This window comes from Myotis yumanensis, unplaced genomic scaffold, assembly GCF_028538775.1.
Source record: "Myotis yumanensis isolate MYYU_CA2020_CCGP unplaced genomic scaffold, mMyoYum1.0.hap1 SCAF_17, whole genome shotgun sequence".
Taxonomy (NCBI): Eukaryota; Metazoa; Chordata; class Mammalia; order Chiroptera; family Vespertilionidae; genus Myotis; species Myotis yumanensis.
The window spans coordinates 15,135,917-15,160,869 of NW_027223768.1; the positions used below are offsets into that span (position 1 = coordinate 15,135,917).

Sequence of the window (24,953 nt, forward strand, 5' to 3'; positions counted from 1 at the left end):
CTGATGGGTATGGCCCTAAGGGGAGGAGGTCCCCCAGCCAGGGGCTCCCACGCCTCCTGCCCACACAGGTGCCCGGCCCAGGCCTGAGCCCACCGTGGCCGCCAGGGGGCGCGTGGCTCTGGTGACCTCCTGTGTCCCCTGATGAGGCTGGGACACCCGCTCCCAGACCCCGAGGGAATGTGGTTGAGCTCAAAGGGGCAGGGAACCGGAACCACTTCCCCATTCCCAGGGTGCGGGGAGCAGACCCCAGAGCCAGTGGGCGGGCGGGGGGTGGGGGTGGGGCGGGGGGTGCCCATGGCCAGGGAGGGGACCGGGCCTGGCGCCAACCCCGGATCTAACACTTATCACAGCCCGTGTTGACTCTGTGGTTGTTATCGCTGCCTGAGGACTTACTTCACACCCGAGCAGCTCAGAATAGAACCGTCTGAGGGCATCGTGCCAAGGGGAGAAGAGGGTGCGGGCCTGCCAGCCCCCAGCCAGGGTGAAACCAGGGGCGAGCCATGGGCGCAGGCCGAGCAGGCCCCGGCCAGAGCCCAGCCACTTAGGTTTCGTTTCCTCCTTCCTCTTGTGCCGCCAGCGATGGGGGAGAGGTGACTCAAATTCTTCCACCAGCCACTCCTGACCCAATGTCATCTCGCCACACCCGCTGCTGCCCAAATGAACCCCGCTCCCGACCTTCTTTCCGCCCTGCCTCCTCCCCCAAAGTCCCCTCCAGACCCCCACACACATACATCCTGATCTCCCCTCCCGTCTGAGGGTCACAGATGACAGATCAGAAGTTGGAGCCAGAGCGGAGGAGGCCCATGTTTTATTCAGCCATGTACAAGTTCCCACTCTGACTTGGGGGCTTTCGGGCCGGTCCTGGAGCCACTGCCCCAGGCACGTTCCCCAGGGCTGAGATGGGTTAGGGACGCGCAGCGAGCAGCCCACCGGAACTCCCAGCTCACCAGTCCAGAAAAGGGGGAGGGAGGGCACAGGTGGTGAAGGCCAAGACCATGACAGAGGCCACTGGCCGGCTGCTCAGCAGGCAACGTGCCCCTACAAGTTGGCAGAAGTGGCTGCTGGGTTCGTGTAGGAGAGGCTGCTGCCACCATTGCCTGCAGAAACCTAGGTGAGGGGGGAAGCGGTCCAGGCTGACGGGCAGAAGCTTCCCTGGGAGAAGCCGCCACCCCAGGGCCCCTGGATGGCACCCAGGCTGGGGTAGTGGTCTGGGAGCCTGACTAGCTCTCGAAGGGTTAATTTGGAGAGAGCACCTGCCAGGCACCACCAGCAGCCAGGTGACTGTAAACAGGGCCTTTCCTCCTCCCTCTGCTCCCCTGCACTCCCTCCCCTCGATTCTAACCAGCCCCCTCTCGGTTCCCTCCTGCCCGTCTCCCTCCATTCTCTGCTCTTCCAGCCCACGAAGGCGTGTGTGCTCATCTGGGTGAAACTGGGAGAAGGAAGTCCCAGGAGTGGGGAAATGGGGTCAAGGAAAGAAAAGTCCCCTCCCCCACCGGGAGTTCCAGCCCCAGGTGACCAAGTAATTATTTACTAGTCCCGCAGAGAGGGCCAGGGGAGGGAAGGAGGAGGAGGGTCCTTGCTTCTCTGAGACTCCCAAGAACCCCACCCAGGCTCACCTGGCTCCGTGAGACTTCAGCCTTGGAATCGGAGACCCCCCCCCCCAACATTCCCCACCCTACCCTCCATTCTTAGGAGAAGAGAGGGGGACAGACGCTCACTCCTTGTGAGTCCTGTGTGAAGGGTGCCCACCCATTTCATCTCTGGGCATCCCAGCCACAGCAGTGCCCCAGTCCAGCTGACCAGCGAATGCTCTCCTGGTAGTGGGGACACTCCCTCATGAGGTCCCCTTTCTTCCATGGTCTCCCCAGGCCTTTCCCCTAGAACTCTCCTGACCGCCACCCACCTCCTTGCCAGGCCCTCCACTGCTTGCTTCATGTCACTCCTCACCTTTTCTAAGTCCTTTGGATTTTGCAAGTACCCCTGCCGGCCCCCTTCCTAGCCAAAGCCTCTTCTCCCTCCCCCGTGGGGCCCATCCTCACCTCCTCGTAAGGGCTACGTTTGGCACCAGGGGCTACATAGCGCCCGTGGGTGTGGTAGGTGGGGTACTCGCTCATAGGATGGTAGGCATCTCGGGTTGGGAAGAGGTCCAGCTGCCCACAGCTCTTCCGGCGGCACTGACACACAGCCTGGGGGAGACAGGAGGTTAGGGGGAGCCACGGAGTTCCTTCTAGCAGGGGGACCCTGGGCAGAGCTGAAGACTGAGCACTTACCAGGGCAATGAGATAGATGATGGCCAGCGCGACCAGAACACAGACCAGCACCAGCAGGGCAATGCCCCAGCCAGGTACCCCGGACCCAGGCCGGGAAGAGGAAGGAAATGACACATCATCCACTGAAAGGAAAAGCGGTCATCAGGGCAGTTTCCCAAAGGAGGGGACCCTCCCCCACCACCCCCGGGGAGAAGCAGGAATCCAGCAGGAATCCGGATGCTGGGGAGCGAGTGGCCCTAGAAGCGTCGTGCTGGCCTGAGGTGAGGAAAGTGGCCTCACCACCAAGTCTTGAGATGACCCAGTTGTATCTCTTCTCATGTATTTCATCTTGAAGAAACTGTGCCGCTACCTTGTTGGCATTGGTGGTGCCCTCTCGGAAGGCCAGAGTTGATTCCACCACCACAGATCCTGGCCTGCTCACAGGGAAATGAGCAATTCAGGTGCAGGTCCCAGCTTCTGGCCACCTCCCCAACCACCAGTGTACCAGTCCTTCCCCACAATCACAACAACATTTACCCACCCAGACGGAGTCCACACCCAGACTGTACCTGAACTTTACGTTAGAGGAGCCCAGAAAATTCTTCTGCTTATAAATCTGCAAAATCTGGGGGGAGAGGGTAAGTACTAAGTGTGGTGCATGGGTTCGAGCAGTTCTGAAGCTGCTGCGAAGAAGCACATGGAGGAAGGCAGTTACTCACCCATTCAGTAACGTTTCTCTGCAGCACCCGGTAATAGTTAGTGCTGGGATCTTCCAGGGAAGAGTTAAACGGGAGGTTCGAAATATGAAAGGACAGGAAGAAGAAGGACAAGCTATGACTGGAAGAGGTGAGGGGCACTATGCCACCGCTAGTGCTACTGGCTGTAGTCCTGGTTCTGTGGCTGGCAGGGGTGGTGGGAGTATCAGAGTGGCTGGGAACTGAGGATGGAGTGCCCTTGCCAACTGGGGTGGTGGTAGCCTTGGCAGAAGTGCCCTTGTGCGCTGGAGTGGCAACTGAGCTTGAGGCAGAGCTGGTGGCTGGGGAAGAGGTGGCACCGTGGACTGGAGTGGTGGCCACGCTTGAGGCAGGGCTGGTGGCCAGGGAAGAGGTGGCACCGTGGACTGGAGTGGTGGCCACGCTTGAGGCAGAGCTGGTGGCCAGGGAAGAGGTGGCACCGTGGACTGGAGTGGTGGCCACACTTGAGGCAGGGCTGGTGGCCGGGGAAGAGGTGGCACCGTGGACTGAACCTGTGGCTGAGCTTGAGGCAGAGCTGGTGGCCGGGGAAGAGGTGGCACCGTGGACTGAACCTGTGGCTGAGCTTGAGGCAGGGCTGGTGGCCGGGGAAGAGACGGCACCGTGGACTGAACCTGTGGCTGAGCTTGAGGCAGGGCTGGTGGCCGGGGAAGAGACAGCACCGTGGACTGAACCTGTGGCTGAGCTTGAGGCAGGGCTGGTGGCCGGGGAAGAGACGGCACCGTGGACTGAACCTGTGGCTGAGCTTGAAGCAGGGCTGGTGGCCGGGGAAGAGACGGCACCGTGGACTGAACCTGTGGCTGAGCTTGAGGCAGGGCTGGTGGCCGGGGAAGAGACGGCACCGTGGACTGAACCTGTGGCTGAGCTTGAGGCAGGGCTGGTGGCCGGGGAAGAGGTGGCACCGTGGACTAAACCTGTGGCTGAGCTTGAAGCAGGGCTGGTGGCCGGGGAAGAGACGGCACCAGGGGATGGAGTGGCGGCCACACTTGAGGCAGAGCTGGTGGCCGGGGAAGAGACGGCACCGGGGACTGGAGTAGTGACCACACTTGAGGCAGAGCTGGTGGCTGGGGAAGAGACGGCACCGGGGACTGGAGTGGTGGCCGAGCTTGAGGCAGAACTGGTGGCTGGGGAAGAGGTGGCACCAGGAGCTGGAGTGGCAGCCACACTTGAGGCAGAGCTGGTGGCCGAGGAAGAGGTGGCACTGGGGGCTGGAGTGGTGACCACACTTGAGGCAGAGCTGGTGGCCGAGGAAGAGGTGGCACTGGGGGCTGGAGTGGTGACCACACTTGAGGCAGAGCTGGTGGCCGGGGAAGAAACGGCACTGGGGACTGAACTTGTGGTTGAGCTTGAGGCAGGGCTGGTGGCAGGGGGAGAGGCGGCACCGGGAGTTGCAGTGGTGGCTGAGCTTGCGGCAGAGCTGGTGGCAGGGGGAGAGGTGGCACCGGGGGTTGCAGCGGTGGCCGAGCTTGAGGCAGAGCTGGTGGCTGGGGAAGAGGCGGCACCGGGGGCTGGAGTGGTGGCCGAGCTTGAGGCAGAGCTGGTGGCCGGGGGAGAGGCAGCACGGGGGGCTGGAGTGGTGGCCGAGCTTGAGGCAGAGCTGGTGGCCGGGGGAGAGGTGGCACCGGGGGCTGGAGGGGTGGCCGAGCTTGAGGCAGGGCTGTGAGTGGGGAGTGAGCTGCTGGTTGTGCTCACAGGACTTCTGTCAGCGAACCTGGACATTGGGCTGCTTCGGACAGTCACAGTCTGTGTATTTCCCGTGTGGCTTGTGTGGCCAGAGGTTGTAGGAACCATTGGTGGGGCAGTGGGAGAAGCTGTAAGAAATTGAGAATGAGGTTCAGGGGTAAATCAGAACCAGGAGGAAATACTTCCTCTAGCATTTGGAGAAGTCATGCTAGGAGGATCTGGGGAGCAGGCCCTTGAGTCAGCCCTCTTCCTCCCTCCCAGCTGCAGCCTCCCTCTCTTCCCACACCTTCCGCTCCCGGTTTAGCCATTCTCCACTCCTAAGATTTACCTCCCCTGCCACTCCCACTCCCACCCCCCACCCTGCACTTCCCTTCAGGAAAGTCACCTGCCCCTGGCACCCATTCTCCTGGGGGGTCGTCTCTGAGCCTGTCTCCTTTATTCTGGCACAGACAGGCCACCTGCCTGCCATTTCTGCCTTGTGGGGTACCATCTGCCAGGAAACAAAACCCACAGAAAGGCTGTGCAGGGCAGCCCCTTCCCCACCGTGTGCCCCTCACCTGTAAGCACTAGGGCTAGCAGCAGCAGGAAGAAGCGAGGGGCCTGGATGCCTGGTGTCATGGTGGTGGTGAACCGGGTGGGGAGGGGGCAGACCAGATTTAGGCCGGCACTGGGCACTGCGTGTGAGGCGGAGCAGCACAGGTGCCGGCTGTTTTATACTGGTCCCCCCCCCCCCCCCCCCCCCCCGCCCGCCAGAGCAGGTGACAGGTGACAAAACCCCGCCCCTCCTCCATTCCCGACCTCCTCTCTCTTCCTCCTCCTCCCCAGCCATTCCTGTCCCCTCAGGTAGGGCACATGGACTCCAATCATTCAACTCTCTGACAACCTGTTTGTTCTCGAGTTGGCCTCCCCTTTTCACCAACCACTCCCTGGCTCCAGAAGGCGGGGTGTGTGTGCGTGTGCGTGTGTGTTTGTGAAAGTGGGGGAGTCTGGGACCTGGGTCCCCAAGGCCTTAGTTTTAGCCCCAGGACAACAGCCAAGGTTAGAAAGGTAACAGAGAAAGCGGGCTAGGCTCAGGCTGGGAAGTTCACCCTCCGTCCCCCACCCCAGTGCTCCCTGGGGCCCTCGAAGCCCCGCTCCGGGGCTGAGAAGAGAAGGGGGGGGCTTGGTGAGGGGTGGACTAGATGTTGGCTTTGGACTCCCTCCCCCACCCCTTCCCGGAATAGCCCCACCTTGCTCACCGCTCCCTGTCCCGTTCTGCAGTTCTGCCCCAAACCCACAGCCCCGCCCCTGCCGGACTCTCCAGCCGACTGAGTTCCTTCCTTGGCTTTCTCCCGAGAAGGGAGCGGGGAAGAAATTTCCGCTTAAAGGACGAAACCGCGAAACCGCCGAACTCTAGGTCTTCCCTCGCCAGCCCTCCACCGGATAGCGGGCCGCCCGCGGGTGGCCGGGCTCTCCTGCCCTCTGGTGGCCGCACGGAGCCCACGACGCCTGCCCCGGCGGGTCGGGAGGCTGCCCGGGTCGGGGAGGAGGTTGGACGGCGGCGCTGCCTAACCGGGGGCCGGGAGAGGCTAGGAGGGCAGCGCCCCGGGGACGAGAGCCAGTGGCTGGGACAGAGAAGGGGAGGAATGCGCCATCGACGGAGCGGCTGGGGACCGTAGGAGGGGACGCGGGCGCGTGGGGCGATGTCTGCGGGAAATGGCGCTGAGTGGGTGTGATCCTGAGGTACACGGAAAAGTGGGCGAGGCACGTAAGAAAGTACATCGGAAAAGTGGGGGGCGGTGCGACAGGTTACGTATTTAGGAGTCAGATAATAGGTAGGACACAGAATGGTATTGGGGGGACCGTGGGCTATCTTTTGGGGGAGCAGAGTGGTATTTGGAGCAGGTAAGCACATGGTAAAAGTGTATGAGGTCGCGTCACTTTGGAGAACGGAGATAGATTAAAGGACAGAAATATCTGGGACCAGAGAGGTGTCCACAGCGGCGCACGGAATTTAGGGCGTCTGGCCTCCGCCGAGGTGCTGGGTTGCGGTCTCGGCCAACGGAAGCAGCTACATCCGCGTTAGGGACACAATTCCTAGCCCCGACGAATACAGATTGAAAAATTAACTTTAAACACACCGGTTCGGCGGGAAGCCTGGGACAACAGCTCTCCACCCGGTTGGCGCGGCTTTGTGCGGCGCCCGGCGGGACGTCAGCGCCCGGCGCGGTGGGAGGGGCGGGGAAGCCCTCCGCCCGCCCGCGAAAGAACGCGCGGGTATCTAGGTGGGCGGCCTCCAAACTTCAACCCTGGAGTTGCCAGGCAACAGCCTTTAGTTCAGTTGCTGGGATACGCGTTACCATGGCGACAGCTCCGCGCCGTGCAGTCGGAGTATTTAAAGAGCAAGCGCGCACAACGCCGGCGTCAGAAAGCGGCCTTCCGGGATACCAGTGTCGTCCCTTCGGCCTTCTCCCTCTCCCCCCACCTCCCCTTCCCATCCCCTTCCCCCTCTTCCGGCCGCCAAGTCCCTCTGGCCTCCCAGGTGAACTCAACTTCCCAGAGCGCTCCGGGTCCTTGGGCTGGTCCCGCTTTAAGCGGTGGGGAGCGGGATCCCGGGCCCCGGGCGGGCGGGAGGGACGGGACGCGGTGCAGTGTTGTTCTTTCCCCCGCCAATATTGCACTCGTCCCGGCCTCCGGCCCTCCCGGCCCCCCGGCCCCTCGCTCACCCCGAGCGGGGCAGCCCCAGCCCTCCTGGCTCTCGATCCTGACCGATCTATTGACTGGAGTGTCGCTGCTGCCATCGTAAGTAAGTGGGGCTGGGAGAACTTTAACCACCCTCTGACCAGCACCTCATCCTTCACCTACCCCAGCCCCATCCTTCCCCTAACCCTCACCCAGCACCTGCCTCACCGTGCCCCAAGCTCAGCCAAACTTCCTCTAACTTCCATCCTACCAGCCCTCTCCCTTACCCTTCTCAGGATCCTTTTTCATTGGTCACTACCCCGGAAAATCCCTAAAATAAGCAACTGCACTGGCTTAGAAAACAACTGGAACTTTATGGTAATATGCTCTTATCTTTCCTGGGGTTAGCGCCTGAGAAATGCCCCTTGAAAACTTCCCATCTCAACAGTCACCACTCCTCTGGGGCTGAACTCCTGATGGTGCCAGAGGAGGGTGTGCGCTTGGCTGAGGGGCTGTAGATTAGACCCCGGGGCCACCGGGATGGATCCCAAGGGCAAAGGGTCTAAAATCAGGATTTTGAATCTGGTAGCCACCTCTTCACACTCTTCCAAGGAGCAGCTGCCTCCGGAATGGCTCAAAGTCCTCGGGAACTGTGTCTGAGGAAGGAGAAACGATTAAAGTCAAGGATGTGACTCTCCCATGAGGGCATGAGAGGTCAGGCTGATAGGGGTAGAGAGCCTCACCATTGCATCGGTATTGGAGATTGGACCAAATGATGTTTTCTTGGGAGAAGCAGAATACACCAAGACGCCCCCCTCGCATGGATGTGTCAATGATCACCCCAGAATCCGCCACTAGCTGGGGACCCTCATAGAGCTTCACTCTGTCCAGGATAGGGGTTTCCGTTGGTGCCAGGGTACCAGTGGGCACTGTGCCACTATGCTGGGGCCCTGCTCATCCCCAACCCCCCTTAGCTTAGCTCACCAGGCCTGAGAGAAGGAAGGAAAGGGGAGGGAAGGGGGTGCTTTTCTCAGGCTTGGGGCCCCTGGCTCTTTGTCCAGCCCCCTTTGCATCTCAAAGCACCAGCCGCATTCCAAGCGAGGATTGGGTTGCCATGACGATGAACACAATGGGCTGGGGGGTGAAGTCACCCGCTTCCCAGGCTCTGGTCCACCCCTCCCTTATCCCTTGCCCTGGCGCCCCACAGCCCCAGGAACCTTAAAGGGAAACCAACCCCAGTGTCTGGACTCTGGGCTCTTGGCCATTTCCTCTCCCTTCCCTGTCATCCCCACCAACTAGGAAATGCAAAGTCGTGGACAAAGTGCTGAACTAAGAGGCCTCAGCCCTGCTCTGAAGAGCTGTGAAGTCTGGGTCTTGGTTTGCACATCTGTCAATGATGGTCCCTTCCAGGTCAGACCCCTTGAGGAGGCAGCTTCTGGGCTGTCCCACCCAGTGAAAGGGCTGGATATGATGTCCCTCTCCGCAGACTGGCCTGGGCTTTGGAGGCTCCCAGAGTTGCCCTTGTTTTACTGAGTGGAAATGGAGCACAGAAAAGGAAGGACTTGCCCAACATTGCCAATATGTCATCAGCACTAGAGCCCAGGCCGCCTGATGCTAGGAAGAAAACAGGGCTGAGGCAGCGTGTCTGTGGTGAAAGAGGATGGAGAGAAGTGGTCCCAGTCTGGGCCCATGGCACCAAGGCACTGAGTAGCGGGGTCACTGGTGAGTCCCAGCTAAAAGGGAAGGAAAGGCTGAGCCTGGGGTCCCTCAGGAGGCAGGCAGCCTGTCCCCTCACCGAATGTAGCCAACTTGAGGCCGGTGCAGCAGCTGCCAGCGGTAGGAGGTCTTGTCGCGCCAGCCCACATTTCGTGGGTCAGTCCACAGCAGTCGTACCTGATCAGGGGTGTGGCCAGTATGCCACAAGGCATTCCGGAGGTGCTCACCTGGGCCAGACACTGATGTCACTGCCTGAAGGGCATTGGCAAAGACAGTGGGTCAACCACAGGAACCAAATGAGGGCAGAGACAACAGGTTGGTAAGTACAGGTGGGAAAGGAAGTCCAGGTGGTCAGGAGAATGTTCTGAAGCCCCGGGGAGCCAACCTCCAGACCCAATGTCTGAGTAAGAGGGTTCCCACTCAGGTAGGGGGAGAGGTTTTGGGAATGGGTCCTGGATTGGGGAATCTGGGCAGCTGTGGGACCTTGAGCTGCAGCCCAGGCTGGGCAACAGCCCGGAAAGGTGTGGCCTGCCAGTAGGTCTGCTCCGTCTGCTTCCACATGACCACGTAGAAGCGGCCACTGTCCTGGTAGCTGAAGAGGAAGCCTGCGTAGTCATCATCGGTCACGGTGTTCACATGGAAGGTGCCTTCAAAGTCCACACCGTTGAAGGCGGTATATCCTAGGGGTGGGTGGGTGTGTGGGATCAAGATCAGGGCAGCAAAGCTACTAGTGGCCCATTGTGCACTGGGGGTGGGAAGGGATGCCTGCTGTATGTGTGGCCAGCTTGTCCCCACCCTCTGCCCCTGTCAGATTCCTCTATTTGGAAGGCATTGAACTGGGTATCCCTCACATACCAACTGCCAGGCCAGGGTCACTGTTCATGGTCTGAACGATTTCCATGCCCTGGTGATGGGCAATAAAGAAGAAAGACCTGATCCAGGTGCGCTACCCACCTAGGCCCTGCCTGGGAGTTTGGTCTGACCGCACCCACCCAGCCCACTGCCCTAGTACCTGGTTGAGCACGACCCAGTTTGGATCAATCTGAGCATCCCCTTCAGGGTCCAAGACGACGGTCTGATAGGCCCGAAAATCTGTGAGTGTTACCTCTGCACTTTCAGGGCACACATCCAGGGGGTCGACCACCGCATCATTGTCAAAGTCATCCTCACACACATCGCCAATGCCATTGCCTGGGAAGAGTGGGGCTAGGCACTCAGGAATGCCGTGGCCACTGCCACCAGCTGACACTACTACCCCTTGGGCCTTGCATTATTTTCTTTCTTTCTTTTTTTAAAATATATCTTTATTGATTTCAGAGAGGAAGGGAGAGAAGAGAGAGATAGAAACTTCAGTGATGAGAGAGACTCACTGATCAGCTGCCTCCTTCATGCCCCCCACTGGGGATCGAGCCAGCCCAGGCATGTGCCCTTGACCAGGATTGAACCTGGGACCTTTCAGTTATCAGGCCGAAGCTCTATCCACTGAGCCAAACCAGCTAGGGTGGGTCTTGCATTCTTTTTTTTCTTTTTTTTTAAATATATTTTATTGATTTTTTACAGAGAGGAAGGGAGAGAGATAGAGAGTCAGAAACATCGATGAGAGAAACATCGATCAGCCGCCTCCTGCACATCTCCCACTGGGGATGTGCCCACAACCAAGGTACATGCCCTTGACCGGAATCGAACCTGGGACCTTTCAGTCTGCAGGCCAACGCTTTATCCACTGAGCCAAACCGGTTTCGGCGGTCTTGCATTCTTGACCTCTCTCTCCCCACCCTACCCTTTCTAACTCCCCAGCAAGTCTACCACCTCTCCATGAGCAAAGCCCACACCAGTCCAATCCTCTGGGACCCCAGCCTTACCATCGGAGTCCTTCTGATTGGGGTTGGGTACCAGGCGACAGTTATCAGGACCAGGAGGCACATAATCTGGGACACCATCATTGTCATCGTCCCCATCACACTCATCTCCAAGCCCATCATTGTCCGAGTCCAGCTGGGAACTATTGGGTAGCTGTGGGCAGTTGTCTTTGGTGTCCTGATGTCCATCTCCATCGCTGCCCAGAAGAACAGGCACCAGATAAAAGCTCTAACGGTACCACATCCTTCCCTTGTCACCTGCTTAGGAGTCTCTGAGGTATGAGGTATACCCTCTGTTCAACCAGACCCCTTACAGTCAGCCAGGTGAAGGTCCAGAAGTAGAAATGGAGGACAGACTACAGGAATAACTTCCTGTTCAACAGTAGTGGAGGATTAGGGCTAAACCATAGAATTGAGAATATACTAGAGAGAAATTAAGTATCCCCTGGAAGATCTTTTATCTCTTGGCCAAAACCCTACCTGTCTTCATTGGTGTCACAGACATCCCCCACCAGGTCACTGTCTGCATCTGTCTGAGAGAGGGAACTGCTCTCACCATCTCCTCTTGATAACTGAAGAGGGTGACCTGACCACTTCCTATCACCCATCAGTCCACCCACCCCTTCCCTGCCCTCTCCATTCCCTGTACCTGGGTAGGATTGCTCATTTCAGGGCAGCTGTCACAAGCATCTCCCACACCATCCTCATCCCTATCTGTCTGTAGGGGGTTGGGGACTTTAGGGCAATTGTCCAGTCCATTGGGGATGCCTAGAAGACATGGGGATGGCCAAAGGTTGTCACACTCTCCTAGGCTGGCGAAAGCCCTGAGCTTTGTCTCCCATCCAGAGGATAGCTATTCAGGAAATCTTCCCATACCTTTCTCACCCTCTTGCCTGCTCTCCCCCTGCCTAACCCTATACCCTACCTTACATTCCCATTGACATCTGCCGTAGGAAATCACCCAGGCTAACTTTCATAAGAACACCCTCCCCCAGTTCTCAGACTTCCTAGTCTCTCTGTTTCATTCCCACTGTCTCCAAATTCTTACAGGTCTCCCACCCCCTCAGCCCAGGCCTGCACCATCCCCATCCACGTCGTTGTCACAGGCATCCCCTTCCCCATTGCCATCTGTGTCCTTCTGGTCATTGTTGGGGACGTTGGGGCAGTTGTCACAGGCGTCACCAAATGAATCTGTATCTGAGTTTTGCTGGTCCTTGTTGGGGAACAGCCGGCAGTTGTCCTGGGTGGGAAGGAAAGAGTCAGGCCTCCCTCAAACCACTGGCCACCTAGCACCCACCATGTCCCTGTGCCCTTGTCTACGATCACCAACCCTGTGATGGTCCACCCGCTTGGTGCGGCCCCACCCACCCAACCTCTAGATAGTCTCCCTTGTCCTAGGCACCAGGCTAGGCCTCCCTCATTGGTAGTACTAGAGCCCTTCCTGCAGAGCTGCCAGGGGCCAGAGGTAGGGGGAGCAGGGTTATGGGACCAGGCGACAGAGGCAGGGAGGAAAGTACAGGACTAGGAGGAACAGAATGTCTGGGAGCCACCTCAACGTTCTTGATCCCGTCCCCATCAGCATCATCATCGCACTGGTCCCCCACGCCATCATTATCAGCGTCTTCCTGCCCAGAGTTAGGTGTCAAAAGGCAGTTGTCCTAAAGGTCAGGGAGGAGATGGATGGACGAGTTCTGGCCTGCCCCAGCCTGGGGCGCCCACCCTGCTCACGCGCCCGCCGGCAGCTGCAGCTGCACCTGCTTGCAGTGCTTGTTGTTGTCCATGCAGGGCAGCGCCTGATCTGGGTAGCCATCGATGTCAGTGTCTGGCCCACACACGTTCCCGTTCCCGGCCCAGCCCACGTTACACTGGGGCAACACAAAGGGTGGGAGTTAGCAGTCGGCTGGCTGCCCCAAGCCCACCCTTCCCCCTGCTTCAAGCTCTATTCTCATCACCCAGTTCCTGGGCCCAGGCCAACTTCCCTTCCCCATGAAGGTCCTCATCCCAATCCCTGAACATGTCCACTAGCCCTATCCCATCCCCAGATTCTGCCTTTTCCTTCTACACCTCAGGCCCAGCTCACCGAGCAGGACACTGCACCATTGCGTTCAAAGAGGCAGTGCGCATGGACGTGGCAGGGGCTGTGGGCTGGGCTGTGGCAGGTCCGAGCCGGAAAGCAGCCCTGGCTTTGGTTGCCCAGGAAGCCCAGGCGACAGGGACCACACTTGAAAGAGCCCTAAGAGAAGGGAAACACAGTCTCAGGAAAGAGGGCCAGCCTACCAGGCACCCAGGACCAGCACTATGCCACCTGAGGGGTGTAGGACGGGCACTCACTATATGTCAGGTCTATCAATGACCTCGGATTCTCCTGACAACCTTTCTAGGTAGATAATAGCCCCACTTTTCAAGCAAGGAACGTGAGGCTCAGAAAAGGTACAAAACTTGCTAAAGGTCACAGCTAGTTAAGCGGCAAAACCGGGTCCATGAAGAACACCAACTATGTGTAGTGCCCTGGGGGAAAGAGGAGGGGAAGCAGGAAGTCTGAAGAGGGGGTTGCACATTCCCACCACCCCAGGCACACTCAGGGTATTCAGCTCACCACTGTATTGGTGCAGATGGAGTTTGGGTCACAGCCACCATTGTTCCCATCATTGCATTCATCAACATCGTTGCAGACCTGAAGGGGCAGAGGTGGGGTAGAACCAGACCTGGGGTAGGTCTCCTCAGATACAGGAGAGGGCACTGGTGTGGCCTTATCTGTGAACACTGACAGGAAGCCCAGACCCCAAACCAATGCAAAGCCAGCAGATGAGACAGTAGCCTCAGCCCATTTATCCCAAGAGCCCCGTGGCCAACCCAGAACCCCCTGGCCCCTGCAAGGCCAAGCTCTCTTGTTCACACACTCTACCCCACCTGACCTGTTTGCTGGCTCGGGCATAGTCGATGCCCACACCGGACACCCGTGTGCCTTTGTAGCCCTGAGGACAGGCCTCGCAGTGGAAACCAGGCATGGTATTGATGCAGCTTGATCCCGGGAAACAAGGGTCGGCATGAGCGCACTGGGGACCAGATGAGAAGGAAGAAGTCAGGCCCCTGCCTGTGATCCTGGGACCCCTGCTCCTGGTGTCCCATGTGCAGCCCTTCCCACCCAACATCACTGTGCTCTGAGCCCCGCGTCCAGCCTCCCTCTGGGCTCCCTGCCAACTAACCATCTCAATCTCCCACTCCTCCAACACCTTCCCTGTGTGGTCCTTCAGTCTTTGCCTCAGGCCTTCTATCTTCCTTCTCACACTTCTTTCCTGGTCTCCAGCCTCTCCTAAACCTCGGGTAACTCTGCTTCAGACCAACATTTCCCCAGCTTCTTGGGCCTCTTCTAACTTCCTCCCTCCCGGCTTTCTGTGCCCTTCCAGACTCTGCCCTTCCCCACCTCATTGATGTCAGTGCAGTGGGTGCCATTGCCCTGCAGGCCAGGGGGGCAGGGCCCACAGCGGTAGCCAGGATACTCGTACACTTCCATGCAGTCCACGCCTCGGAAGCAGGGATTGGGGCTGCAGTGGGAACGCTGCTCATGGAAGCCTGCAGGGAGGGCACAGTCAGAGCCACACAGAGGTCACCACTCACATCACCGGAACTGGAGGCCCACGCCATGGGGCGGGCAGCGCCGTGATCACCCCTGGAGCCCTCCCCTGCTCTCCCACTCACCGCACACCTGACACTCCATGATGGTGTTTCGGATCAGGGACATTTCCTTCACCTGCCAGACACAAGAATGGGGAAGAGTCAGCTCTCAGCATTTGCCACCCCACCTCAGAGTCTGCTCCCCTTTGCTGACCGGCTCCAACCTGGTCTCGGATATCATCCCGCAGCTCCACCAGGATCTGGTTGAAGAGGGTGAGTTGGGTGACCAGCGCCTTGGTTTGCTCCCCTGTCAAGGCCCAGGATGCAGAGAGGCTCAGAACTGCGACGCCAGCCCTGGTCCCTCTTTGGGTCATAAGCCAGCTCCTGCGACTGCTACCCCCACCACCTTTAAATTCCACCCTATTCCTGACTGAAGAGGACTTAGTCTCAGGCAGCTGCCAAAGCCGGGCACTTCCTCCACACGCTCATGCCCTCCCACCGCATCACGGCCTGCTCACCTAGGATGGAGTGAAGAGCGCTGGCCACTAGAGAGAAGAAAACACAATCAGAGGATGGAGTTGTAAAGAGGGGCCTGGCTGGTGAAGAGGAAGAAGGAAAAGAATGGAAACAAAGGGCTGGAGCCATGGAATAAAGAGAGGGGGTGTTAGATGGTGGAGGTCAGAGGTGACAGGCAGCAACACCAGCTTTTTACACAGGTGAGGGGCCCTCTAAGGGAGTTGCCTCAGACAGTCAGAACCCAAATCTTTCCGATTCCCAGACATGGGAGTCGCAGAAGGGATCGAGGGAGGTAACCCAAAGCAGGGCCAGGGCCACAATATATGCCATCTCCTCCCTCCCAAGCTTCTCCCTCAAGAGCACTGCCTTTTGCAACATGATAGAAAAAGAATTAAGATTAAGGGTCCTAGAGTGCAGATACAGAGGCATGCAACATGACAGAAAAAGAATTCAGATTAAGGGTCCTAGAGTGCAGATACAGAGGCATGCAACATGACAGAAAAAGAATTCAGATTAAGAGCACTGCCTTTGAACTATGTGGAAGATGTGGGTGTTTTATTTAGGTAAGAGCCTCTGAACATCCCTGTCAGACCAGGCAGATGGACAGTGCTCAGAGAAGCCGCTGGTCGGTGACGGCACCAATGGGAGCTAAAAATAGACCAAGACCCTTATCTCACTCAAAACCAAGACCGAGCAGTTAACATTCTATTCTTCTATGACCTGAACAGGGAGATTTTTATTTTTAGTTTTGGTCTTTTTATCAGGACAGGGAGATTTTTTTAACCCACACCTTTTGGTATGGCTTTATCATTTGGAGATCAGTCAGAGGTGAAGGAGATTTGGGGTAACAGCGCCAGAGCCCGATGAATAGGTGAACCAAGGAATGAATGTTAAGGGGAGGTCAAAAGGATGTGAATCACCAAAGACGACAGAATGTGATCTGGGGTCCAGGGTGTCAGCTGGTGGAAGTCACTGTGTTACCTGCACTGTGGATGGACTCGTCCCCCTGGAACGGACACTCACTCAAGGCTCCGACCCGGGCCATGGACCCGCCTAGAATCATCTTCATAGATTCCACGAAGCCCTGGGGGGAGAGGAGCAGAACCGGGTGGGAGGACCTACCAACTCCTCGCACTGGTGCAAACTGTTTCCACAGGAACTCCCGGGTCCTCCCCTCCTCCTTACCTGCATCCTCAAGTAAGCCTTCTGTCCAGTCCGAATCTCCAGCCCATTGACCTCCGCTGGAGGAATGGGGGCCAAGGCCGGGAGACCAGCATGCTGATCGCCTAGTTTGCAGTCCACATAGAGCTGCAGAGCAGGGCTGGGGCGGGATGGGCCTCGGAGTCGCAGGAGAGCTGTGTGTGTGCGCCCGTCGGCCAGGCCTGCTTGCTGTAGGTTCACTGCATGGACTTTGCCATCCTCCCGCTGGTACCGCACCAGCACTGCCCAGGACGGGAGGTCAGTATGGGCACTGTCCCCCATCCCGTCTCCCCATTGAGCCTTGGATCAACTCTTCAGGATGCCACATCTCTAGTCTCTATGATCCCTTACTCAGCTATGCATCTGTCAACACCTTGTATGTATGTTTTTTTAAATTGGTTCAAAGACTAGGAGTTTCTTAGTCTTCAGTGGCATCAGATCACTCTATCCCCTGCAAGGTGACAGCTGGTTCTGCACCCACTAAACTACCCCAAGAATGTGAGGGACCTCTCCATACCCCTGCTGCGGGAATGTCATGCCTTCCCCCTCCCCACAAGCATCCCGAGTACAACATTCCATCCCGTCGAAGACCAGCCCTTACCCTGTTGTTTGGGTTCCTGGCTTTCTGGGGTACCTCCTAAGTACCCCATACCAGGTGGCCCTGGTGCCTGGGCACGGCCTGATAGTCCAAGGTCCCCAGTGGGACCCAAGTAAAATTAAGAGGGCTATGGGAGTGGGGGTCAGGGAGAGTGCTCAGGGGATCGCTGCTGCAGGAAAGGAGATGCCCACCAGTCACCTTTGTTTATCTTGCCCACAACAGAGGCCTCCAGCCATCGTGTGTTGTCTTGGCGAGAGTAGAGGCCAAAGAGGACACCACCCTGTTTAGGAGGCAGGCGGAAGGTGGAGAGGAGGTAGATGTCCCCAGCAGTGAGCAGGGCTGTCCGGATCTTCTCTGCCACAGCGACCATCTGCCGGGACTCGCCCACAGTCAGCAGGTCGATCACTGGTCAGGCAGGGATGATCAAGGTCAGAGAATGGGGTTAGATGCTGCATCCTGCCCAAGTCCCTGAGCCCTCAGGGGTGGGGCATCCTTCATCACTCCGCCTACCCTCCCCACCCCAGACAGTGTTAGTCACCTCAAAATGCAACCCTTCCTGCTATCAGAGGACAAGATGTTATTCCTCCCTTCCCTCCAACACTGCCTACCGCCGCTCTCTGGGAATCCACAGGCCTGAGGCTCATTTGGAAACACAGAAAGTGGCCCACAAATCTGAGACCTCTCCACCAGGTGGCGCAAGGGAGTCGCTGCTGATTCTGGGCAGGGGCAGCACCTGGTGCCCACAGCACAGAAACTGGAAGGCAGTTTCTCTTACACAGCGGGCTCTGGCTCACTCCGCACCCCAGTGCCCCTCCTCCCACCCCGGGGGCTCAGCACACTCGCTCCGGATGAGAACAGCTGCCCACTGAGGGATCTGACCCTCCCACGGTCTGGCTCTCTCCCTGGAGAATGCAGGACCCAGCTCCTTTGCCTCCTGTGTTCTGGCCAATCTGTGGTTTCCCTCCCAGCCAGCGAAGAATCTGTGCCTGTGTCATCTGCCTCAGCTACCTCTCCCACACCCACAGGCCCACCCCACCCCAGACCTCCGGGGGAGCCCAGACCTCTGGGTCCCCACCCCCACCCTGTCCTGGGGCAGCCGGCCGCCTAGGGGACCAAGAAGCCTAGGGGACCACAGGGCACCCACCTTCACGCTGCTCTCCTAGACCCTGTGGTGCCTGGGGATGCTCAGACACCAATCCAGCCAGGCAGCCCTAGCATCCTGCTCCCGAGTCCCCTGCCCTGGCTTCGTGCTGCCTCTGGCCAGTTCCCACTCACCTACCACCCTCTGGTGTCCACTCCTTCCCACGGGGCCAAAACGCACCATGTCTGCGCCCTGGCTCCATTTCAGGACTCTCCCCTTCTCCCCTGGCCCACATGTTCCCTGCTGCTAGGCTGAGGGCAAACGGGCAGGCGGCGGGAGGCCGAAGAGGATGGAGACAGGCTTACCCTGCAGGTCCTGACCGGCAGATGCCAGAGTGCAAAGGAGCAGAAGAGCCAGGGCCCCCCGAAGTTCCTGTGTCTCCATGCCGCTCGGCCGGCTCGCTATCCCTGGCGGGCCGGCGGCTGGGAGGGGAAAAGGCTAGGCGGAGGGAGCAGGGGGGGTGGGGGGGCGGAGGGACTGGAAGGGGGAGTTGCGGGGGGGGGGGGCAGCAGGCGGGCGAGGGGGGGCTGAAACAAAGAGCTGCCAATCACCCTGGAGGCATCCCCAGCTCCGGGAGCCCGGGCCCCGGGGCAGGGCCCTGGAGGCCTCCCGTCTCCGGCCACTCTTTCGCGGCCCGCTCATCTTGTCGGCGGCCTCCCTCTCTCCTGGCAGCTCCTTGTTGGGGGCCACCACCACATGCTACCGTTTTCTGGAAACCCCTGGCAGGGCAGCGCCGACAGGGCATTCCTCCGCGGCTGGCATGAAAGGCAGCCAAGGGAGCGGTGGAAGCAGCGCCGGTGCCCAGGGCATGCCCACGGGGCAGGGGGTGCGCTGCTTGGACAGGGCGGGTGCTCTTTATTAGAGGGAAGGTCCCCCGACACGTGCCCGCACCTCCATTTCCCCTCGTTCCTGGGAAGACCTGGGAGCCTCCAGTAGGAGCTGGAGGGGAAACTTAACACGGTGGTCAGCGAGGTCGGAGTGAAGACATCAGGAGAGAGGGGAGGGCCGTGAGAGGCGGGTGGACAGGGAGCGCGGGGCCGGACCGGGCCCACCGAGGGTCCCGGCTGACAGGCCACGACCCGGAAGGAGCGAGGGGGCGCCGGTTACCCAGGCAACGGCCCGCGAGCCCCTCCTCCCCTCCCCCACCCGGGCCGGAGCTCGGCCTCGTTCCGGCGGCCGCCACCGCCCCTGTTTTGTTTCCATGGCGACAGGCGGCGCGGGGCCGGCTCCAAGCATAACGCGCTGTGGAAAACATGCGCCTCGGGGGATCCCCCCCGCAGCCCCGGCTCCGGGCCGAGGCCTGAGGGGCCCTCGAGCCGGCCAGGTCACGTGTAGGTCTGCGAGACGCCCCGGGGCCGGCCCAGGCGCTCGAGACCCCTGGCTCCCGGGCCTGGCGCTCCTCCGGGAATTCGGGGAGCCCCTCGGCCGAGCCTTCCCGACTCTCCGAGACGCGCCAGGTCGAGAGCCCTTCCCCCCAACTTTGGGAGCCGCCTCGACATCTCCCCAGAGGCCCTCAGCTCCGCCCCCGCCGCCGGGCCGCGAGGAGCCGCACCTCCCGCGGAGCTCCCCTCAGCCCTCGGCCTCCAGCGACCCGGGCGGCGGCGGCGGCGGCGGCGGCGGCGGCGGCGGGGGGGGGGGGGCGGGCCTAAGCGCGGGGGGCGGGCCTAAGCGCGGGGGGGAGTGCTTCCGGGACAGAGGGCGGGCAAGATGGCGGCGCCCATGGAGCTGTTCTGCTGGTCGGGGGGCTGGGGGCTGCCTTCCGTGGACCTGGACAGCCTGGCGGTACTGGTGAGGGTGGTGCCGCGCCCAGGAGGGCGAGGGAGGGGCTCTGGCCAGCCGATCGCCCGGATTTTTCCGGGGCTCCTCCGCACGAGCCCAGTGGGAGACACCGAGGCGGTCGAAGGGCGTGCCCGTCCGTTGTGGGCGCAGTGCCCCGCGCCTTAGCCCGGGGTTCGTGTAGCCACAGAGAGGCCTGGCAGAGGGCTCGGGGAAGGGTCTCGCCCCCGCCCCCCCGCTGGCCGGCTGTGTGACCTTGGGGCGATCACTTCTCGGGGCGTTTTCTTCCTTCTCGTCTTCGCTGAAGCGGGACAGCCTCCCGGTCCTCAGGCCTGGCGTTCCTGGCTTCGCCGCCTCTTCTTCCTCCCTCTCCTCCTCCTCCTCCTCCTCCCTCCACAGCATCTACTGCGCTTACTGTTTCTTGAACCAAAAGGCCCCCAGCCAAGCTCCGTGGAAAGAGCTGTGGAGTCAGACTCGTTCCTGTCACTCCTTCGCCCCTTGATCGAATCAGCATGTACGAGGCCCCTTCCCAGTACGAACACTGGCAGCAAAAATAAGTCAGGCCTGGTCCCCTCCGAGGGGTTGCTTATAGGAAGGCAGACATGTCAGCAAGCCCGTGTAATAAAATGACCAGGTGCTAAGGGCTAGGTAAGGACAGCCACAGAGGTTGCCCGTTTGGCTCTTAGTCAGAGCACGGACCTGCGGACCGAAGGGTCTCGGGTTCAGTTGGGGAGGCAACCAGCCGGTGTCTCTCACATCAATGTTTCTCTCTCTCTCTCCCCCCCCGCCCCCACGCTCTCTAAAAATCAATGGGGGGGGGGGGGTGGATATCCTTGGATGAGAATTAACAACAACAAAAAAGTGCATGGTCAGTTTTTCCAAGAAAAGGGAGGTACTAGTTAGATTAGAACAACCTTCTGAGGATAACTGTTCCCCAGGTAGATTGTAGGAGAGGAGATGGAAGGATTTTCCCAGCTCACTGGTAATCATGGATACATCCATAATCTCCGAGCCCTGTGTTGCCCATTGTGGAATAATGTCCTCCTGTGTGTGTGTGTGTGTGTGTGAAGTACTAAACATAGATCATAGCATAAGAGGTACTCAATACATGTTTTCTCTTCTTGACCCCCCTGTGGGGGCCATGTCCTGGCCCCTCTGCCCTCTGCTTCCTTCCCTGCAGACCTATGCCAGATTTACTGGGGCCCCGCTCAAGGTGCACAAGATCAGCAACCCCTGGCGGAGCCCTTCAGGTACCCAGTGTCCCTGGCGGGGGTGGGCGGGGGGCGAGGAAGGGTGTGTACAAGGGGAGAAGCAGGAGACAGACAGGAATGTGGTCCAAATACGTATGGACAGACAGCTAAGGGTCTGGCGGGCGTCCTTCTTTCTCAATGTCAGGAACGCTGCCCGCCCTCCGGACCAGTCACGGAGAGGTCATCTCAGTACCACACAAGATCATCACCCACCTTCGAAAAGAGGTAGGTGGCTTGGCCAGGGGAACTGCTAGTGAGAAAAGGTCAGTCCATTCAGTGCAACACACATTTATTGAGCCCCAGGTATATGCCAGGCTCGAGGCAGGGGACCCAGAGCTTCAAGGAGCACAGTGTGATGGGGTCAGGGGTGGGGGACACACAGTGTTGGTGTGATGCAGTAAGTAGTAGGCCAGAGGGTACGCTGGGGCACTTTGGGGGCATCTGGAGGCACAGAGCCTTCTGCCTGCTGGGCAGAGAGATGAACAGGCTGATGACACAAGGAAGGGAAAGGAGACTAGAAGAGAGCAGTTGGCTCAGGTGAGACCCTCGAAAGTGCAACCAGAGAGGGACTTCTAAGGGCCATCGCCCGTTTTTCAGGGAGTAGGTCAGGCGGGATATGGGACTCGGGATGGACAAGGATTAGAGCCAGGGTGGGGAAGTTGGAAGAGTATTACAAGAATGGGGAGGCCTAAGCTATGCCCCTCACTCTCTCCTTGACCGAGTGACCTGTGGCAAGTCGCTTAACGTCTCAGGGCCCTAAGCTCCTTATTTGTTTTTTTATCTTTATTGTTGAAAGGATCACATTTGTCCCCTATTTCCCCCATTCACCCCTTATAGCCTGTCCCGCCCCAGGCCTCCACCACCCTATTGTCTGTGTCCATGGGTTATGCATATAAACATACATGTTCTTTGGTTAATCTCTTCCCACCCACCCCTGCCTTCCCTCAGACTCGACAGTCTGTTCCCTGCTAAGCTCCTTATTTGTAAAACCAGGGGCTGAGCCAAGATGCTTTCCAAGGGTTCTTTTAATTTTCATGGTCTGATTAAAAAAGGGAATACACACCCTGGCCGGTTTGGCTCAGTGGATAGAGCATCGGCCTGCGGACTGAAAGGTCCCAGGTTCGATTCTGGTCAAGGGCACGTGCCCGGGTTGCGGGCTCGATCCCCAGTGGTGGGCATGCAGGAGGCAGCCGATCAGTGATTCTCTCATCATTGATGTTTCTATCTCTCTCTCCTTCTCCCTTTCTGAAATCAAGAAAAATATATTTTAAAAAAGGGGCGGGGATTCACTGTCAGAAGTGGGACCCTCTTCATTTCTACTTTCCCAAATATTAAGGAGCTGGGGAATTGATGGAGGCTTTAGAGGCATGTAGAGAGGGGATCCAGATAAAAGCCAAAGTTCCCGGCAGGGACTGGGCCCAAACCATGTTTCCTTATGTGTGAGCACACCTTTCCAGTTTTCAGAGTTTTTTTCATAACAGCCACATTGAGAGAAAGAGATCAGTACCCCCATTCCACAGGGAAGAAAGTGAGGCTCAGAGATTTAAGGATCAGGCTCAAAGGGTTATTCGGGGACAGAGTTTACTCAAAATGTGGAGGGGGTTGCTAAGCAACAGACACTGGAGCCTAGGAAGATGAGGCAGCCCGAGACCTGGGGGTACGGCTGGAATGTGTGGTGGTGGTGGCGCCTGGGCCATGGAATGAAATAGAAGACATAGCCAAGAGCTGGGCATTGAGAGAAGAAGCCAGAGGCCCTGGGCCCATGGTCCAGGAGCATGAGGATGGCGTTCCCCAGCTCCTGAGGCGTGGATGGAGGCCCAGCCTGCCTCTGAGCTCACTCTGTTAGCTCTGCGGTGCCCGGACTGGAGAAGTCACTGTTAGAAAGCTGCTGTCAGCAGGCATGTTGCCACCTTTCCGTGGAAACTCTGGGAGCTGCTCCTGGTTTGCGGCTGGGCCTGCTTTCCTTCCCCAATGGGCTCGAGATCTTGACGGCCAGCAGGCTCCAAGGCCCAGGCCGTCCGCCAACAGTAACAGGCTACTGGCTGTGCCCAGGCCAGGGGGCCTCAGCAGGAAAAACTCCTGACTCTACCTCTGCTACACTCAGAGGCAACGAGGGTGGCACCAGACAGGATGCTCCTGAGAAGGGCCCTGCAGTCCCTCCCACCCCCCATCAGCTCACAGTAGACGTTTCCTCCACAGAAGTTCAATGCTGATTATGATCTGTCTGCCCGGCAAGGGGCAGACACCTTAGCCTTCGTGTCTCTGCTGGAGGAGAAGCTGCTCCCAGTGCTGGTGAGTGTGCCCAGACCTCCCAGGGTTTATGGCCAGCGGGGGAGGGGCCGGGGACACACACCCCGACCCCTCACCCCCACCCCTCCAGCCCTGGAGCAGCGTGGGGATCAGAAGCCCACCCTGAGTCAGGCAGGTACACAGGCTCAGGCCTTCCTCTCCCTTCCTATGTACCCATCCAGATCCATACTTTTTGGATAGACGCCAAGAACTATGTGGAAGTGACTCGGAAGTGGTACGCGGAGGCTATGCCCTTTCCCCTCAACTTCTTCCTGCCCGGCCGCATGCAGCGGCAGCACATGGAGCGGCTGCAGCTGCTGTGTGGGGAGCATAGGCCTGAGCATGAGGAAGAACTGGAGAAGGAGGTACCTCTGGGATAGGGTGCTGTCGTAGGAGAGAAGCCCCAAGGCGAATGGCCAGGCGTGGGACTGCCTAGGAGGGGAGGTGGCACGGTGCCCGCAGCCTCAAGCCTCCCTGTGTCCTCCCTGTAGCTGTACCAAGAGGCCCGGGAATGCCTGACCCTCCTCTCTCAGCGCCTGGGCTCTCAGAGATTCTTCTTTGGAGATGCGTGAGTCTGCCTCCAGGGAGTACGAGGTGGCTTGGAAGAAGATGTGGGTTTTGATGTAGCTGCAGGCGCTTGGGTGTCCTCAGGACAGACACTGGCTCTGCTGACAGCGGGGCTTGGAGTTGCCTCAGTGGTACAGGAGGGTGGGAGGGCCGCCAGGCACAGGAGAGTCTGCAGCGCTGCGGGGCACTCAATGTGCCCTTTATGCAGCCCTGGGCTAGCGTCCCATTCAGGGCCAGGCTGGCGCCACCTAGGGGCCCTCCCCACACAAGATCCAGAAAGGTGTGTCCTCGCCTACCCTAGTGGTCCCTGCTGTCCAGAGCCACCTCCCAGGGCCAAATCTTCCTCTGACTCCATCTCTCCCCCCCCTGCCAACGTCGTCCTCCCCCATCACACCCCTCTCTCTCTGCCTCAGCCCCGCCTCCCTGGACGCCTTTGTCTTTAGCTACCTGGCCCTGCTGCTGCAGGTAAAGCTGCCCAGTGGGAAACTGCAGACCCACCTCCGGGGACTGCATAACCTCTGTGCCTACTGCACCCACATCCTCAGCCTCTACTTCCCCTGGGATGGAGGTAAGGGGCAGATGGATGCGGGGTGGTTGCTGGCCCTGGGGAGAGTGGGCAGGGATCCAGGAACTAGCCTCCCTGCCCACCTTCCTTCCTTATCCCTCAGCTGAGGTGCCACCTCCACGCCAGATACCAGTGAGCCCAGAGACTGAGGAGGAGCCGTACCGGCGCCGGACGCAGATCCTGTCCGTGTTGGCGGGGCTGGCAGCCATGGTGGGCTATGCCTTGCTCAGTGGCATTGTCTCTATCCAGCGGGCAACACCGGCCCGGACCCCAGGCACGGGGGCCCTGGGCATGGCTGAGGAAGATGAGGAGTGATTTGTCCTCATGCTCCCAGGACTGATTTTTCTACTCTCATGCATTCCAGAGGTCCCTGTGTCTCCCTGTTGTCGATACAGCCAGAAATGGGGTGTCCCCTGAAAATAAATCTGCTCACACTCACTGGGATCAGACCTTCTGTCCTTTAAGGGGCCACCTGGGTCCTTGCCTTCACTGGTGCGTGGCTTCCTGGCTGCTTGG

General features: G+C 59.1%; 3 protein-coding genes across 6 annotated transcripts; 1 reads left to right on the forward strand and 2 right to left on the reverse strand.

Moving 5' to 3' along the window:
* Positions 1 to 779: 779 nt before the first annotated feature.
* On the reverse strand, positions 780 to 5,376 carry MUC1 (mucin 1, cell surface associated). The gene is made up of 7 exons (XM_070396357.1): positions 5,242 to 5,376; positions 2,969 to 4,812; positions 2,819 to 2,874; positions 2,550 to 2,683; positions 2,271 to 2,392; positions 2,040 to 2,186; positions 780 to 1,107 (listed from the first exon to the last, which is right to left on the reverse strand). Exons 1-7 carry the CDS (start codon positions 5,300 to 5,302, stop codon positions 1,039 to 1,041), a joined length of 2,433 nt encoding a protein of 810 aa, XP_070252458.1. The 5' UTR covers positions 5,303 to 5,376; the 3' UTR covers positions 780 to 1,038.
* Positions 5,377 to 7,699: 2,323 nt separating this feature from the next.
* Positions 7,700 to 18,477, reverse strand: THBS3 (thrombospondin 3). 3 transcript variants are annotated; one of them, XM_070397472.1, is made up of 23 exons: positions 18,296 to 18,475; positions 17,048 to 17,254; positions 16,237 to 16,493; positions 16,033 to 16,135; positions 15,054 to 15,080; positions 14,760 to 14,842; positions 14,620 to 14,671; positions 14,345 to 14,493; positions 13,836 to 13,976; positions 13,517 to 13,594; positions 13,001 to 13,153; positions 12,675 to 12,785; positions 12,471 to 12,578; positions 12,001 to 12,160; positions 11,570 to 11,688; positions 11,401 to 11,453; positions 10,924 to 11,117; positions 10,074 to 10,252; positions 9,917 to 9,965; positions 9,545 to 9,741; positions 9,141 to 9,313; positions 8,089 to 8,228; positions 7,700 to 8,001 (listed from the first exon to the last, which is right to left on the reverse strand). In XM_070397472.1, the coding sequence occupies exons 1-23, from the start codon at positions 18,372 to 18,374 to the stop codon at positions 7,943 to 7,945; spliced, it is 2,871 nt and encodes a 956-aa protein (XP_070253573.1). In that variant the 5' UTR covers positions 18,375 to 18,475; the 3' UTR covers positions 7,700 to 7,942. The 3 variants fall into 3 exon arrangements, with proteins under 3 accessions (XP_070253573.1, XP_070253574.1, XP_070253575.1); XM_070397473.1 differs by lacking the exon at positions 8,089 to 8,228 and having other exon boundaries at positions 18,296 to 18,477; XM_070397474.1 differs by lacking the exon at positions 14,760 to 14,842 and having other exon boundaries at positions 14,627 to 14,671.
* A 1,199-nt stretch (positions 18,478 to 19,676) lies between these two features.
* On the forward strand, positions 19,677 to 24,875 carry MTX1 (metaxin 1). 2 transcript variants are annotated; one of them, XM_070397490.1, is made up of 8 exons: positions 19,677 to 19,778; positions 20,947 to 21,016; positions 21,162 to 21,241; positions 23,216 to 23,308; positions 23,488 to 23,670; positions 23,797 to 23,873; positions 24,286 to 24,440; positions 24,541 to 24,875. In XM_070397490.1, the coding sequence occupies exons 1-8, from the start codon at positions 19,698 to 19,700 to the stop codon at positions 24,750 to 24,752; spliced, it is 951 nt and encodes a 316-aa protein (XP_070253591.1). In that variant the 5' UTR covers positions 19,677 to 19,697; the 3' UTR covers positions 24,753 to 24,875. The 2 variants fall into 2 exon arrangements, with proteins under 2 accessions (XP_070253591.1, XP_070253590.1); XM_070397489.1 differs by having other exon boundaries at positions 19,686 to 19,772.
* Positions 24,876 to 24,953: the final 78 nt, after the last annotated feature.